The sequence below is a fragment of the Terrapene carolina genome, unplaced genomic scaffold, assembly GCF_002925995.2.
Source record: "Terrapene carolina triunguis isolate 2854851 unplaced genomic scaffold, T_m_triunguis-2.0 Scaffold247, whole genome shotgun sequence".
In the NCBI taxonomy this organism is placed as follows: Eukaryota; Metazoa; Chordata; order Testudines; family Emydidae; genus Terrapene; species Terrapene triunguis.
The window spans coordinates 2,315,664-2,331,450 of record NW_020664598.1 but is presented as its reverse complement, the minus strand read 5'-3'; the positions used below and the strand labels follow the sequence as shown (position 1 = coordinate 2,331,450).

The 15,787-nt window shown below is 47.0% G+C and overlaps 1 protein-coding gene across 1 annotated transcript in view; it reads left to right on the top strand.

Annotated features, from left to right (window-relative positions):
- CACNA1I (calcium voltage-gated channel subunit alpha1 I) overlaps positions 1-15,787 on the top strand; it is a 232,379-nt gene that overhangs the window by 131,434 nt on the left and 85,158 nt on the right. Inside the window, exon 4 of the mRNA XM_026657487.1 lies at positions 9,632-9,729. Coding sequence (XP_026513272.1) covers positions 9,632-9,729 — 98 coding nt within the window. The remainder of the gene's footprint in view (positions 1-9,631; positions 9,730-15,787) is intronic.

Below are 15,787 nucleotides of genomic sequence, written 5' to 3'. Positions count from 1 at the left end.
TTTTTTTTTTTTTTTTTTTGCAACAGTATTACACTGTTGACTCATATTTAGCTTGTGGTCCACTATGACTCCCAGATGCCTTTCTGCAGTACTCCTTCCTAGGCAGTCATTTCTCATTTTGTATGTGTGCAATTGATTGTTCCTTCCTAACTGAAGTACTTTGCATTTGTCCTTATTGAATTTCATCCTATTTACTTCGGACCATTTCTACAGTTTGTGCAGATCATTTTTAATTTTAATCCTGTCTTCCAAAGCACTTACCATCCCTCCAAGCGTAGTATCATCCGCAAACTTGTGTACTCTGTATGCCGTTATCTAAATCATTGATGAAGATATTGAACAGAACCAGATCCAGGACCGATCCCCGTGGGACCCCACTTATTATGCCCTTCCACTGTGAACCACTGATAATTACACTCCGGGAATGATTTTCCAACAAGTTATGCACCCACCTTATAGTAACTCCTCTAGGTTGTATTTTCCTAGTTTGTTTATGAGAAGGTCATGCGAGACAATATCAAAAGCCTTACTAAAGTCAGGATATACCACATCTACCATCATAGGTGCTAGAACTAGGGATGCTGGGGGTACTACCGAACCCTCTGGCTTGAAGTGGTTTCCATTATATATAGGGTTTACAGTTTGATTCAATGGCTCTCAGTACCCCCACTATAAAAATTGTTCTGGCACCCCTGTCTACTGCTTCACCCTATCCACAAGGCTTGTTACCCTGTCAAAGAAAGCTATTAGGTTGGTTTAACAGGATTTGTTCTTGACAAATCCATGCTGACTGTTACTTATCACCTTATTATCTTCTAGGTGTTTGCAATTGATTGCTTAATTATTTGCTCCATTATCTTTCCTGGTACTGAAGTAAAGCTGACTGGTCTGTAATTCCCTGGGTTGTTCTTATTTCCCTTTTTGTAGATTGGCACTATATTTGCCCTTTTCCAGTCCTCTGGAATCTCTCCCATCTTCCATGACTTTTTGAAGATAATTGCTAATAGCTCAGATATCTCCTCAGTCAGCTCCTTGTATATTCCAGGATATATTTCATCAGACCGTGGTGACTTGAAGACATCTAAGTAATGTCTAAGGCCTTGTCTACACTGCCACTTTACAGCGCTGCAACTTTCTCAGCACTGGTAGCTACTCCCCTCGTGGGGGTGGCTTTTTTACAGCGCTGATGCTGTGACTACACAGCCATGTTAAAGCGCTGCCATGCTAGTGAAGACATACCCTAAGTAATTTTTAACTTGTTCTTTTCCTATTTTAGCCTCTGGTCCTACCTCATTTTCACTGGCATTAATTGTGTTAGATGTCCAATCACTGCTAAACTTTTTGGTTAAAACTAAGGCTATGTCTACACTTGCAGAGTTTTTGCACTGTCAGTTTCACTGGTGATAGGGAACTGGTAAAAGAAAAGTGCTGGTTTGTGTTCTCACTTACTTCCACAGGCGTCAGATTGTGTTCACATTTGCAGTACTTCCATCCCCGATGAGAGCAGCACACTGAGGGCAGTTATCCCACAGTGCAGCTTTCTCCATTTTGAGGATAGGTCTTGTGGGAAGGGGAGAGGGGTGATCACGGGGCATCCTGGATCCCTGCACAGCCTCCTCTCCCCAAACACTGATCAGCTCCAGTAGCTCAGCATTGCTCCAAGCAGGGGATCCTTTGCTCTATGGAGCAGGCATTGTCACCTGGCCGGATGATAAGTGAGCACTTCCCAAGTTTTCAGGGCTTTACAGGGGGAGGGGCAGAGCTCTGTTTACCTGGCGTCAGAGCTGCAGGCCAGAGTGGTCACTTAGGCAGTGTGTGATACCCTCCGGAGGCTAAAAGCTGTGTAAACAGGAAGAACGTGTCTTCATTTGCACATCACTGCAAAAGTATCACCAGTAAGAACTGTACACCTCTCGTGGAGGTGGTTTTCTGTTTGTGGTGAAACTTCTGAGTTTTTCCACAAAAAGTCATTGGCAAGTGTAGACGCTCCTGTGGTTTTTGCGCAAAAAAGGGACTTTTTGTACTTTAAATGGCAAGTGTAGACATGCCCTAAAACAAAAAAGTCATTTAACACTTCTGCCATTTCCACATTTTCTGTTATTGTTCCCCCCGCCCCATTTAGTAACAAGTCTATCCTGTCATTGTTCTTCCTCTTGCTTCTAATGTATTTGTAGAATGTTTTCTTGTTACTCTTTATGTCTGTAGCTAGTTTAATCTCATTTTGTGCCTTGGCCTTTCTAACTTTGTCCCTACATAGTTGTGTTATTTGTGTTTATATTCATCCTTCATAATTTGACCTAATTTCCACCTTTTGTAGAACTCTTTTTTGAGTTTCAGATCGTTGAAAATCTCCTGGGGTATGTCTACACTACTCACCGGATCGGCGGGCAGTGATCGATCCAGTGGGGATTGATTTATCGCGTCTAGTCTAGATGCGATAAATTGACCCCCGAGCGCTCTCCCGTCGACTCCTGTACTCCGCCGCTGCGAGAGGCGTAGCTGAAGTTGTGTAACTTAGATCGATTCCCCCCCGCCCCCCAGTGTAGAACAGGCCCTGGTTAAGCCAGGGTGTTCTCTTGCCATACTTCCTATCTTTCCTATGCCATTGGACTAGACAGACTTGCCAAGGCACAGAGTAATGATTACCATCAAAATAGAGAGTAGGACTAGAGAGAGAGAGAGAAGAGGAAAGGGAGAGTGGAAAGAGAATAGAAGGAAAAAGGGGAGAGTGAGTTATGAAGGTGGAAGAGTGAAAGAAGGACATCCATGAAGGATGGGAGGGAGAGTAGAGAGGGAAGGGGAGGAAGAGGTAAAGAGGCATGAGACAGGGAGATGGAGAGAAAGCAGCACAGGGATAAGAAGGGAAGAAAACTGGAGCAAGGGGGATTGAGGCAGAGCCACAGAGGAGAGAACATCTGAAACTACAGACGCCTGTTACTTTAGAATTCTGTGGAGCAAATATCATATTGATTTTGACAGCTGAAATGCACAGGGCAAAAACTGTGTCTCGCCTCTGCCCACCTTTTCCTTTTTCTGTTTTCACCCTTCGTTGCCCCCTCTTCTTCTCGAAATGACTAACTGGCCCCTTCCTGGGCATATAAAGCACAGGAAGAATTGAAGTAACTTTCCTTGACGAGAGCCGCTGGCCCTGCCTCGGAGATGTCACAATGGATTTTTTACGCACCACCCCAAACGCCTACTAATTAATGCTGCATGCCTGAGAAGTCATGTCAACTGCTCTGTGGATAGGGATCTGAAAGCCAATCTCAGCAAGAGGGTGGGGGTCAGATTTGCACGAGGCTTTTTTGTCTTAACTCCTTTCATTCCCACGTCTCTAGTAACTGGGAGTTCCCTTTCAGGCAGCACCTCCATCCCTCACAGCCTCTACAGCACCATCCCCAGCCAGTGCTTCCACCCGTTCCCTTCAGCGAACCCCCCCCCCCCCCCCGCCCCCCCCCCCCTTCCCCCACCCGACCCCCCCCACAGCCGGCGCTCCCACCCCATTCCCCACAGCAACTCCCCCCACAGCGAGCGCTCCCACCCCTTTCCCTCCAGTGAACCCCCACAAACAGTGCTCCAACCCCGTTCCCTCCATCGACTTCCCCCACAGCCAGGTCTCCTTCCCTGTTCCCAACAGCGATCCTTCCCACAGTCAGCGCTCCCACCCTGTTCCCTACAGCAACTTCCCCACCCCCAGCCAGTGTTCCCACCCTGTTCCCTACACTGACCCCCTCCCCACAGCCAGCCTTTCTGGCCCATTCCCCATAGTGACTCTCCCCCTCCCACAGCCAGTTTCCCATCCTGTTCCCCACAGTGACTCTCCCCCCACAGCCAGCCCTCCCGCCCCGCCCCCCCCAGCGATCCCCCCCCCGCCAGCACTCCCGCCCCGTTCCCTCCAGCGACTCTGCCCACAGCCAGCGTACCCGCCCTGTTCCCTCCAGCAACCCCCTACAGCCAGTGCTCCCGCCATGTTCCTTACAGCGACCCCCGCCCCAGCCAGCGCTCCCATCCCATTCCCTCCAGCGACCCCCCCCCCGCCAGCCTCCCCCCGTTCCCTACAGCGACTCCTGTTGAGAGTGGCTTGAACTGGAAGTAGTTATGAGTTCCTACATCTTGAGCACTACTCTGCCATTCCCCACGGTGACCATTCACCATTCTTTTGCCCCCCTACACCTACCTTGGACAATAATAGTTTTTTGGGGTAGCATTGTTCCCCCTCCCTTTCCGAGAAGTGTCACACAGGAAACCTTGAAGGGGAATATAGTCTCTGGGAGGAGAGGCATTACTGTACAAATTCAATTATCTTGACAGCTCTCTACTCAAATCCTTTCACAGCTCAGGGGTTTCCCACTGATTTAGCAGTAGTTCCAGCTCCCTAATCCCTTCCTGCACTCACCCACCCACAACCAAAGGCCAAGTAACATCTGTTCAACGACGGAGGTGAGCTGCCATTTACTTGAGGGGGATGGAGGGAGAGAGCGTTCAAATCCCGGTACGGGTTTTTGTTGGGCCGTTTGCTTTGCTTGATTGCTTCTGGGCCTGAAGACACCAGCAGCAATTACGATAAAAGAACAGAGACTACAAGATGCCGAGAGAAGCTAAATTGGAATATATAATCAGGCCCATGCTTTCTTGTCAAGCTGGGCTGCGACAAGGGGAGGATTAGGGGAGAAGGTGGTGGATGTCTTGGCTGGCCTTAATTTGACCCTGCTCTAGTTAAATTATAACACCTGCAGCGTATTGTGATCAACATGGTTTCCCAAACTCTTTTGGATAGCTGGGGGCAAGTGATGGGTCGAAACCCCAAAGTTCAGATGCAGACCCAGACTTCTCCTTCTTCAGGTCCAAAGTTTTGGGTGCTAGCTGTGAAATTCTGATCCAGCTTCAGATTTCAACCCTTTCTCCCCATGCATAGGAGTCACTGGATTCAAGATAATTGTTCAGGCCCATTATAGAGATGGGGATTTGAATTCAAACTTCACAGCTGGGCCGCCTTTCCCCTGAGTTTTGGTCTAGTGAACTCTGTTGAACAGGGACAGCCATGTAATCCTGAACCCTGTGAGGATCAGGCTCACCGCTGGTAGGGTGTGGGTGTTAGGTGAACCAGGAGTTTAAAGGCAAAGGTTACAAGAGCTTCAAACACTTGTGTGGCAAATGTGATCCTGGTTTCCTGACGGTTAACCTGTCCCTGGCTACTCATTCTCGGTGACATCCCAGTCAGTCTCCATGGTAACCTGTCCTCCTGTCACACAGGGAAGATTATGACATCAGACATAGGTGTGCACACGGGGTGTGCCGGGTGTACCCAGGCACACCCTAATGCAGGGCCGGGAAAATAGCCCCACTCTCCCAGTGCAGCAAGCCGCAGGGTCCGTGCTCCCGGGCTGCAGCGCCCGGTCGAGCGCAGCAAGCCGCCGGCCCCTCCCCCGCTTTCCCCCCTCCCCTGGAGCCATGCCGCCGCGTGCACAGCACTCTGGGGGCCGGGGCTGTGCGCTCCCGCGGGGCAGTGTTTGGCTCCGCGGGGAGGCAAACACGCTCCCTGCTCATCCGGAGCCATGCCGCCGCACGCGCAGCGCTCTGAGGGGCGGGGCTGCCCGCTCCTGCGCGGAGCCAAACATGCTGCTAGGAGCCTCATGGTAAGGGGTCTGGGTCCGGGGTTGGATAAGGGGTGGGGGCAGTCAGGGAGCAGGGGGGGTTGTATGGGTCGGGAGTTCTGGGGGTCCTGTCAGGGGGCGGGGAGCGGTTGGATAGGCGTGGGAGTCCCGGGGGTCTGGATAAGGGTCAGGGCAGTCAGGGGACAGGTAGGGGGTAGGGTCCTAGGGGGGCAGTCAGGGGACAAGGAGCAGGGAGGCTTAGATAGGGGGTGGGGTCCTGGGGGGCAGTTAGGGGCAGGGGTCCCAGGAGGGGGTAGTCAGGGGACAAGGAGCAGGGGGGATTGGGGGTTCTGAGGGGGGCAGTCAGGGGGCGGGAAGTAGGAGGGAGTGGATGGGGGCGAGGCTAGGGCAGGGCTCCCTGGGTGCACACCCTAATGAAATGTGCTGCGCACGCCTATGACATCAGATGATGCACTCCTCCAGTGTAGTCCAGCTTCCCTCCATGTACTGGGTACCACCAGTAGAAACACAGTCCGGGGAGGTGGGGGACAGGGTGGCAGGGAAAGGGTATGAAAGCAAACAGCAAGATTGAAAATTGGTGGGGTTCTGCAGGTCCACCTGCTGAAATTACCAGTGTCTCTGAAAGATCCCATTTTGAAAGGGGATGGAGGTGAAATTTGAATTGCCCACACAGACAGTAGGTTCCTTCCTGGGCAGGGGGTTTGCCTCATCCCGGTATCCTCCCTCCTTGAGTCTGTGTGCATGGCATCACTTTGGGGGGTGGGGAGAGACATTAACATAAGGTAATGCCAAGGCTAGAGACATCAGGAATGAGAGAGATGTGTCAAGGAGTGGTCCTGAGGCAGGAGAACTGCTGAATCAGAGGAGATTCTGGAACTGTGTGATGTGGAGGTTCAGGGGGTCCACGTTATAGCTGATATCTCTGAGCTGAACATAGTGGGCATAACCAACTAGCCGGGACCCCTTATCATCCAGTGCTGGTGTGCATGCATGTCCCGCTTGTTACCCTAACCAAGGCTATTACTGAGAATCCTCATGAGAAACTGTAAGTGGCAGTTCTATCAGATGAGCTGAAACCCCTGGCCAAACAGGTAGGAGTTGAGCTCATCTCTGTTAGAAGTTGCTCTCTGCAAAACCCTAGAGGGTCAAACTTTCTCCCAAAAGAATAATCCCCTCCCTTCCCTGAGAACCAGTTGTTCTTTTTCACTGACACCTGGCACTGAGACTGACTGTTCCAGGATCTTGCAACCAAACAAAACTATAGTGTAACAAATCCAGAGCCACCTAGAATGCTGTATGCTGACACTGTGGCTACTGGGAACTTTGTAACTACAGCTGACATAGACTTCTGACCCTCCTGCTCCAAACTTCAGCTGGAGGAGGATCTCAGTTGTAGCACTATAGTTGACAAGTTTTGATTCCATCCAGTACAGGGAAGTAGAGTACACGTACCCAGCAGTGAGTTCATTACAAGATTGTGCCTTTCTGCTGTGCTCATGCACTGTGAGAGCAATTGGATCTTTTATGTGGGGACTTATAGTTCAACGAAGGCCCCCTTTCCAAAGTACAAGATTTTACATTAGGATCATTTGCTTATTTGTTATCTGCGTGAGAGAATTTGTTTTGGATTGTTCTGCTATTTGTCAGAGAGGAAACCCCTTGTTTTCACAGCTCTCACCCTGCCCCACCACACATCTCCATAGGGAGTATAGCTGACAGTGTCTTCATGGTTACAGTGTTGTTGTAGCCATGTTGGTCCCAGGATATGAGAGAGGCGAGGTGAGTTAAATAATGTATTTTATTGGACCAACTTCTGTTAGTGAAAGAGACAAACTTTCGAGCTACTGAAAGAGCTCTGTGTAGCTCAAAAGCATGTTTCTCTCACCAACAGAAGTCGGTCCAATAAAAGATATTACCTCACCCACCTTTTCCCTCTAGTGTACTCATGGGAAGTGGGCGAAAAGAACATCTGCAAGTGTATAACTCTGTGTGGAGGCCTGTGTCTTTGTGTGCGTGCTTGCATGTCTACATGCACATATATCTGTGTGTGTGTGTGTGTGTATTGCTTTGTATCCTTCCCCAACTGCTGTTCACATCTTCAATCCCTGTCCATCATTCATGCTTTCTGTGGGCTGACTGTGTCTCCTTTATGAATATTTTGATTATCTGCACAAAATCCCTTCTCTCTCTCTCTCTGTGTGTTCACTGTGTATGGAGCTGACAGCTCCAGGGGGATAGATCAACACCGCTGCATTTCAGGAAAAGAATTATTTCACTCAATTACTCTAAAAGTATGAGAGAGAACAGAGCGGAGGGAAAGAGAGAGAGAGAGAGAGAGAGAGAGAAAATAATCACAACACCTAGACAGGTTTACCCCATTTTGTCTGAAAAATCTATCACTCCGACAAGTTCCTTTGTGAAAAGTTTAGTTAGAAAAGTAGACACCTGCTCTTCGTGTCCTTTGGGTGGGGGGGAATGAGGTGATGGAGTGTAGGGATCAATCTGGATAGAGGGGTTACAGTGCTCAAAATAATTGAGACAAAGCAACATGGTATTTTAATAGAAAGTGGATTTGGTGTTGGTGAAAGGTGCTGAATAGACAGCCCTGAAATCTAAAGGCCTCTATATGACAAGTGCAGCATGTTAAGCAAGCATTTCTGGTTTTGGAGTAGATGCAGCAGAAAGGAGAAGATTCTCTTATCCCTCTCCTATGCACCTCGAAACAGCAAGAGAATGCCATTTTTTCTCTGGCCTTGTGGTTAATGTCGAGGAGAAGGTTTCAGAAGATCTGGGTTCTATTCCTGAGTCTGCTACTGACTCAGTGGCCAACCTGAGGCCAGTCACTTTACTGCTGTATGCCTCAGTTTCCCTTCATGTAAATTGGGAATAACAATGCTTGCCTACCTTCCAGAGGGGTCATGAGCCTAAATTCATTAACGTGTGTAAAGTGCTTTGAGGTCCTCTTACAGTAGGTGCCTTATAAGGCCCATGTTTCCTCCCCTTCCCGCTTATTAAAATATAGGAATGTTTCCTTAATGTTTGTCTGACTGGCAGGGGTGGGTTAAAGCCAATGCATTACTCATACCTGCTCAGTTCTCAAGGTTATTTGGGGAGAGAACTCACTGCGTAGGTTGCAAGTTTAAAAAAACACAGATCCTGTATATATCATAAAATAAGGACATTCCCCTTAGGATGGTGTCCAACAGGAGTGACGTACAGCTGAGATGTGATCACTCCTGCTGCTCGTGGGCCCTGCCCAATGCTATAAGGATCCTTGATTAGATCCTTGCTATGGGAATCCATGGATGTGTATGCCACAGTAAGTCCAGCTGCACCAGCTGGGAAGGGAAGGTGGCTGCTGTGCTCCAGACTGTTCAGCTGCCAGTGGACTCCAGCCCGTCTCTCTCTGCAGGGGTCACCTGTGGGGTGTGTGCTATTCTGCCACCATCCCCTTGTCCATTCTTGCACAGCCCTTTGTGACAGTCGCCACAGGTAAGTGCCAGGCTGGGGTTATTGCAGCCTGCTGAGTTGGAGCCTGATGGCTTGTCACTGCTGCTCTCTCTCTCATTTCCATTCCAAAACTTATGGATTGAAGGGCTGAATTTTCTACCTTGGGGTTCTGGGGACTTGAGTTCTGCTCTTGTAGGGCTCCCGAGGACTCCAGCTCCACTCTCAGGACTTATACTGTTGCCAGAAACTCTTGAATAAAAATGCACCCTGTGCTTTGTAAAGCCGTTGTCATTCATTTCCTCTGCCTCTCCAGCTTCAATGAGGAGCATATTAGCATATTATCAATGTGTTCATGGGTTCATCAGTACCCCTTGTTTTTAACACTTTCCCCACCAGCCGGATGGAAAAGCACGAATGCATTGAAAGCTATTTGCACTGCATGGAGGGCATGAACGCCCTGTCCTCTCATCTCAAGCACCCCTCACTTCCTCCTGCTGGTGTCATACCTGTCGCTCAAACTGGGCCTTGGATTGTTTTAAACTCACTCTCTGTCTCTCCTGTTGCAGGATGGTGGAATATTCCCTGGACCTCCAAAACATTAACTTGTCTGCAATCCGTACTGTCCGTGTCCTGAGGCCCCTCAAAGCCATCAACCGGGTGCCTAGTAAGTCGTTCTTCCCTCTCACCGGCACCCCATTTCATCTGCACTTCACCCTTGTCTGTGCTGTTTTTATCCATTGCTCTGCTGCTGTGTCTGGGATCTCTTCCCCCACTGATTGTCCAGCCCTGGACTTCCAGGTAGCTGGATTGACCTTGTTGCCTATAAGACAGGTATGCATGTATACTCTGGGTGGATCACCAAAACAATAGCCCCTAGATTCCAGTCCCAGCTGGTGGGCCATTGGCTGGCTCAGGAACGGGGAGATAGGTTTGGGATACTTAGCCTTCCCGCTCTAAATCACCAATCTCGCCTCAGTTGGGCGGTGAGTACCGAAGAGCTCAGGGATGTTGGGAGAATGGGATTGAGAGCCACTAGTTCCAATCCAGGTGTAGGTTAAGTTCCTGTGTACCTGAGATTCTCAGCCTAGCCCTTCATTTTGTCTCCAACCGCCCCCATCCCACCCTCCAAAAAAAACCTCTTCTCAAAGGGCTTTGCAAAGACTGCCCGACTGGGTTGTGAGGAGTGTGTGAACAGTAAGGCTACACGTGGCATCGTTCTGTCTATCGTGCCCAATTGATGACCAAAGTGCTGGAGCTGGGAGTTGGCAATAAAGCAAGAATTTTTTTTTGTCTCATGTAAGAATATGGAAGGGGTGAGACTGCCTGTAGAGTCATGGTGAGGTGTGTGGTGGGGGATGGATGAGCAGTGAGATCCGGTGGGAGAGGGGTGAGGGGGTTGATTTCTACTACCTTCTGCACCATTCTTCAGTTTCCTCTCATTTAAAAATACACCAGCCCAGCTCTGCGTGGGGGTGAACAACAATGGTGTATTTTATCTATTCCTTGCTGCGCACTTTCTCCTTTCCCTCATGTCCTGGTTCCCACCTCTGCAGCTCTGTGTATATGCAGCATGTATGAGTCAGGGCTGTGAGCTCCGCTGGGGATTGAGCTGTCAGGATCTGATGGGCCGAGCCCGAACCTGGAGGCACAAGCAGCTTTCTACAGCTCCCTGGCCCAGCTAAATGGTTTGGCTCAGATCTGAGAAACAGGCCCACCCTGGTGTTAATTTCACTGTGGAGGGAAGGGGGTGAGGAGTGGTACCATACACAGGATCCAGCCATGTATCTGCTGTGTTCATATGACACTTCTCTCTTTCCTTCTTTTCCCTGCAGTCAATGGACACTGACCCCTGCCATGAGCCAGGGGTATAATCTTTTGTAACCCTGCCCCATCTCATGTGGCAAGGGCTGGGAAACAGAAACTAGCCTCTTACCTGCGTGTCACATCTTTATTACACGCCACCTCTCTTCCTTTCCCTTTTCCCTCTTCCTCTGCATCTCCTCTTTCTTGATTCAGTTCTGATAACTATAGAGCACAGTAAGGTAGGCAAGGATTGCTTGTGTCACCACAGGACGTATCCACTCTATATGGCACAGGTATCATGGTGGTTATAACGGGAGTGGATTTGATGCAGTGGGCCAATTTCATGCCATTGAAGTCAGTGGAGTTACACCAGCAATGAATTTGTCCCACTGTGTCTGTCTGGTATTTCAGGTCATGCCTTGCTCAGTGAAAACAGCTGTCACGTAAGACATTGTGACACTTTCAGCATTTCTCCCCAGGTTTTATACTGAGTTTTTCTTCCTTACCATATAACAAGAAGTCTCTTTCTTCTTCCCCCTTTAATGCCCCCTGCTCTCACTTTTATCAGGCTATCCGCAATGACCAAGACCTCCTTCGGGCTCTCCCACAGTGCTGAGGCCAATCCCATTCCATACCTCAGTGTCTTCATTCCCTTCTCCAGAGCTGAGGGGAAGTTTATTACAGGTGAGAGCAGGCAAGAAACTAAATGAAAGAAACCCAGTTGACAGGCTGTCTCCTGAGGATGTGTGCCAAGGACATTTTAATTATTGGGGCCCAGAACTAAAAACAAAGCTAGACAGATCAAAATGAAGCCCTGCATTCTTATCTCTCTTATACGAGGGTAAATAAGGAGTAGCTCCACTAGAATCAATGCAATTACACCTGGGGAAAACCAGTGTGAGATCAGAATCCGGCCCACAAAACTAGATTCAGAGATGTTAAAGCCAGAAGGGACCATTGTGATCATCTAGTCTGACCTCCTGCATAACACAGGCCAGAGAATTTCACCCACTTATCCCTTTATAGAGCCCAATCACTTGCCATACAGCCACCTCTAGGCATTTCTTCCCTACACTGGTCCCTCTTCTAAACTCTGCTTCTCTCCACTATAGCAGTGTCTGTGTGGAACTAATACTGGTTTAGTTTCTATTCTGCTATCAGGCATTTATATCTCTGTCTGTCTACACAGATATATGTGCAATAGTTCTGGATGAAGAGGCACTTTCATTATTAAATGAAAAAATAAATTTCCTTGGATAGGAAGACTGTCCTGTGGAGTGAAAACTGGCTAAAAGGCTGTAAACAAAGGCTAATGATAAATGGGAATGTGCTGAGGTGGAAGCAAGTGTCTAGTGAGGTACAGCCAATATCACCAATAGGCCCTTTTGTCAGAAATCTTATTGAATGTCTTTTTAAAATTCTTCATTACTGATGTGGAAGAAGGAGCAAAGCACATTAAGGAGATTTGCAGACGATAGTAAAACTGGAGGAGTTGCAGACACTAGGCAAGACAGAGAAATAATACAAAGGGATGGAGAGAGAGTAGACACCTGGGCAGAAAGTAACAAAAGGAGAAAACTGGAGGGGGCGGGGGAAGGAAGGAGTGATCTGCAGCGCACATGTTTAATGTGAGGGAGGAGGACTCTGAGAGATAGCAGTGGTGAGATAGACACAGGGCCACGTTTTCAAAAGAGCTTAGTGCTACATTTAGGCAACTAAATAGGGGCCAGACTTTCAAAAGACCTCAGCACCCAATGTGAACCCAGTAAGCTGAGCTCTTTTGAAAATCTGGCTATGTGTTTTGGTGCCTCCCAGAGAGCTGAGTTCTTTGGAAACTCTCTTCCCAGTCATGGGTGCTGCACTCTTCTGAAAATTCCTGCCCATGGGAGTGAGAGCAGGCAGCAAAGACGAGATGAGTTTGCAATGTGCAATGGCAGCATACAAGGTTGTTATAACTTTGGGCTTCATATGCCAAAAGTAAATCTAGACTAGAAATTAGAAGAAGGTTTCTAACCATCAAAGGAGTAAGATTCTGGACCAGCCTTCTAATAGGAGTACTGAGGCAAGCAACCTAACTAGTCTTAAAATGAGGCTTGATATATTTATGAATGGGATTATATGACGGGGTTGCCTGCGATAGCAGGGAAGTGGACTCGATGACCCAGGAGGTCCCTTCCAGTCCTGTGTTCCTAATATTCCCTCTCTACATGGTCTTATCTAGAACATTGTTTTCAAATCATGGCACCATATTACCAGAATATATTAGAAGGAATTCATAGAAGAGCAACCATAATGATCAGGAAGCTGGAGGGATTTGATTGATGAGGGAAGATTTTTAAAAAGCGAAATAGGTCTAGCTTGGCTAAGCGGGGATGTCTAAACAGGATGGACATGATAACAACCCACAAATAATTGATTTGTGAACTGATTTTTTAGTGTGCTGCCTAGGCTATAACTTAGAGTGATGGGATGAAATTAATAAAGAAGAAATGTAGAGTGAATAACAGGAAGAACTTCCTTATACTGAAATCTGGTAAGCCATGGAATAGTCCACCAAGGGAAGTGGTGGAAGCCCCGTTGGATGTATATGACATGATAGAAGTATATGAAATAATAAATGGTACAGACAAAGTAGATCGGGAACTTCTGTTAACACAAGAACAAGGGGACATTCGATGAAATTAAAAGGAAATGCTTTTTCACACAATGCATAATTAGACCATGGAATTCACTGCCCCAAGAAGTCATTGAGGCCAAAACTTAGCAAGATTCAAAAGGAGATTAGACGTTTGTATGGATGTTAAGAATATCTAGAATTATCATAGTTAATGATAACAAGTTTTGGAAGAGACATTAAACTCCATGATTCAGGGTTTGAGCCAATCTCTAAACTACCGGGGAATAGAAGTTTCTTGTACCTTTATCTGAAGCATCTGGTGCTGGCCATTGTCAGAGACAGGACACTGGACTGGATGGGCCCAAGGTCAGATCCAATCTGGCTACTCCTGTGTAATTTTTAAATTAGACTGGACAAAATACTAGAAGCCCAGTTTTTATAATACTGTATGTCTCACCCATGCATTAGCATTCGGGCTTCTCTCTCACATTCCTGCCTTTAGCCTTATGAGTGCTGCCTTTCAGGGTTTTGTCTGAAGGTGCATGAAACAGAAATGATAGGCTGTTGTGGTCCTATAACCATTCGATTTAATTCAGTAACACTGTATTGGCGTGACAAGCTATGCAAGACAACAAAGTGTAAAGGGGAGAAAGACCCTTCAGGTGTCTGTCAAAGGTAGTTACAATCTGCTCACTGTAGGTCTTCAGACTGGGTTTGGGGTATTTTTCCACATCCTTTGGTTATTATTGTCCATTTCTGATTCAGTGGTAGGTTGCTATGTAAAATGTCATCTATGTCATCTCTTTTCTTCTCATCCTCTCAGGGTAATGCAGTTTTTCCTAACTGCTTTTTAATGGAAAGTCTTTAATCATTTCTGATAATTTGAGGAAATATCTCTTACTCCATCATATTTTTGACATTGGAGCACAAAATGTCTCTTCAATTCACTCTGCTGTCACATTGGTTGCACGGTCCTTTTGCACTTTACTATGTGTCTCCCAGTCTCTGCCTCAAATTTATGGTCACTGATTCTTAATTTGATAAGAGTCGTCACAGACTGCACAGAGGTGAGGAAATCTGCTAATGTGAAGGTTCTGTGGAGGGATCTGTAGTAGACTGTTGCATAGCAACTTTGTTGAATAGGAAGCATATGTGTCTATTAATATATAGTGTATGAGTGTAGGAATATATGTGGGGGGGTTGCATATACATCTCTCAATATAGTATTATCTCTCATATACAATATGGCATATTATTATTTAGAGTTGTGTGGGAACAGGGATTTCCATTTCGTGCGGAATTCTGTGATTTCAAGGTTTGTTTCAATCCGAATTGGAACAAAAACAAAAAAGTTCACATTTTCACTTGAAACAAAATTTCTTCCCTCCCACCACAAAAGAAAATCATTTTTGGTCGATCAAAACATTTCATTTTGGATTGTGACATTTATACAATTTTTTAGTAACATTAAAATAAAAGAAATGAAAAATCAAAACATCTGAAAATATTGAAACAGAAAGTTTTCACCTTATTGAAACTTTTTTTTTCCAAAAAAATTTCCAAAATGAAATTTCATTGATACATTCCTGTGGGAAGTCTCGGTTTTGATGAAATGGCATTTTCTGATGGAAAACTGTTCCACTAGAAAATTTTCCACCAGCTCTGTTGTTGTTCATTTATATTGCAGAAGCTCCTAGAAACCAACTTGGTCAGGTTCCCATGCTTTTCAATTGCCAATCTCAAAAAGCTTTCCAAAAGCGTATTAGTTTTATCATCCTCTTGTTACAGAACGGGCGACTGAGGCACAATGAGTCACCAGCAGAGTCAGGAATAGAACCGACATCTCCTGATTCGCAGTCCTATGTTCAGCCCACTAGACCAAAACAATAATATAAAAATAATCTAAAGCAGCTGAACCCTGGGATGGCAAGCACAAAGCAGTTCAATATTTACTTGCCTGCCTTAAATCTGTATTCCACACCCAGATGTTTGGTGTCATATCAGTGCCTAGGACAGAGAGATTTATATGGATGTAAACCCCACTTGCAGCACCGTGGAGAAATGATGGCTTTTGACTTCTCTCCAGTGTGTTTTTGAGGAACTAATTTCAATGGAGAGTGTATGTGAAATTAGCTTCTGATAGGGAGTTGTATTAGGCTGTGGAACAGTCTGTCTTAAAACTAGACTGATTCCTCGCCCTCCCCCAGTGTTTACCAGAGCGGCTCCAGCTGGACGTGCACCGGGAGCAGGGCATGCTCCCTGCCTGCCTGCCCTGCCCTGCCCTGCGCAGCTCCGGGAAGAT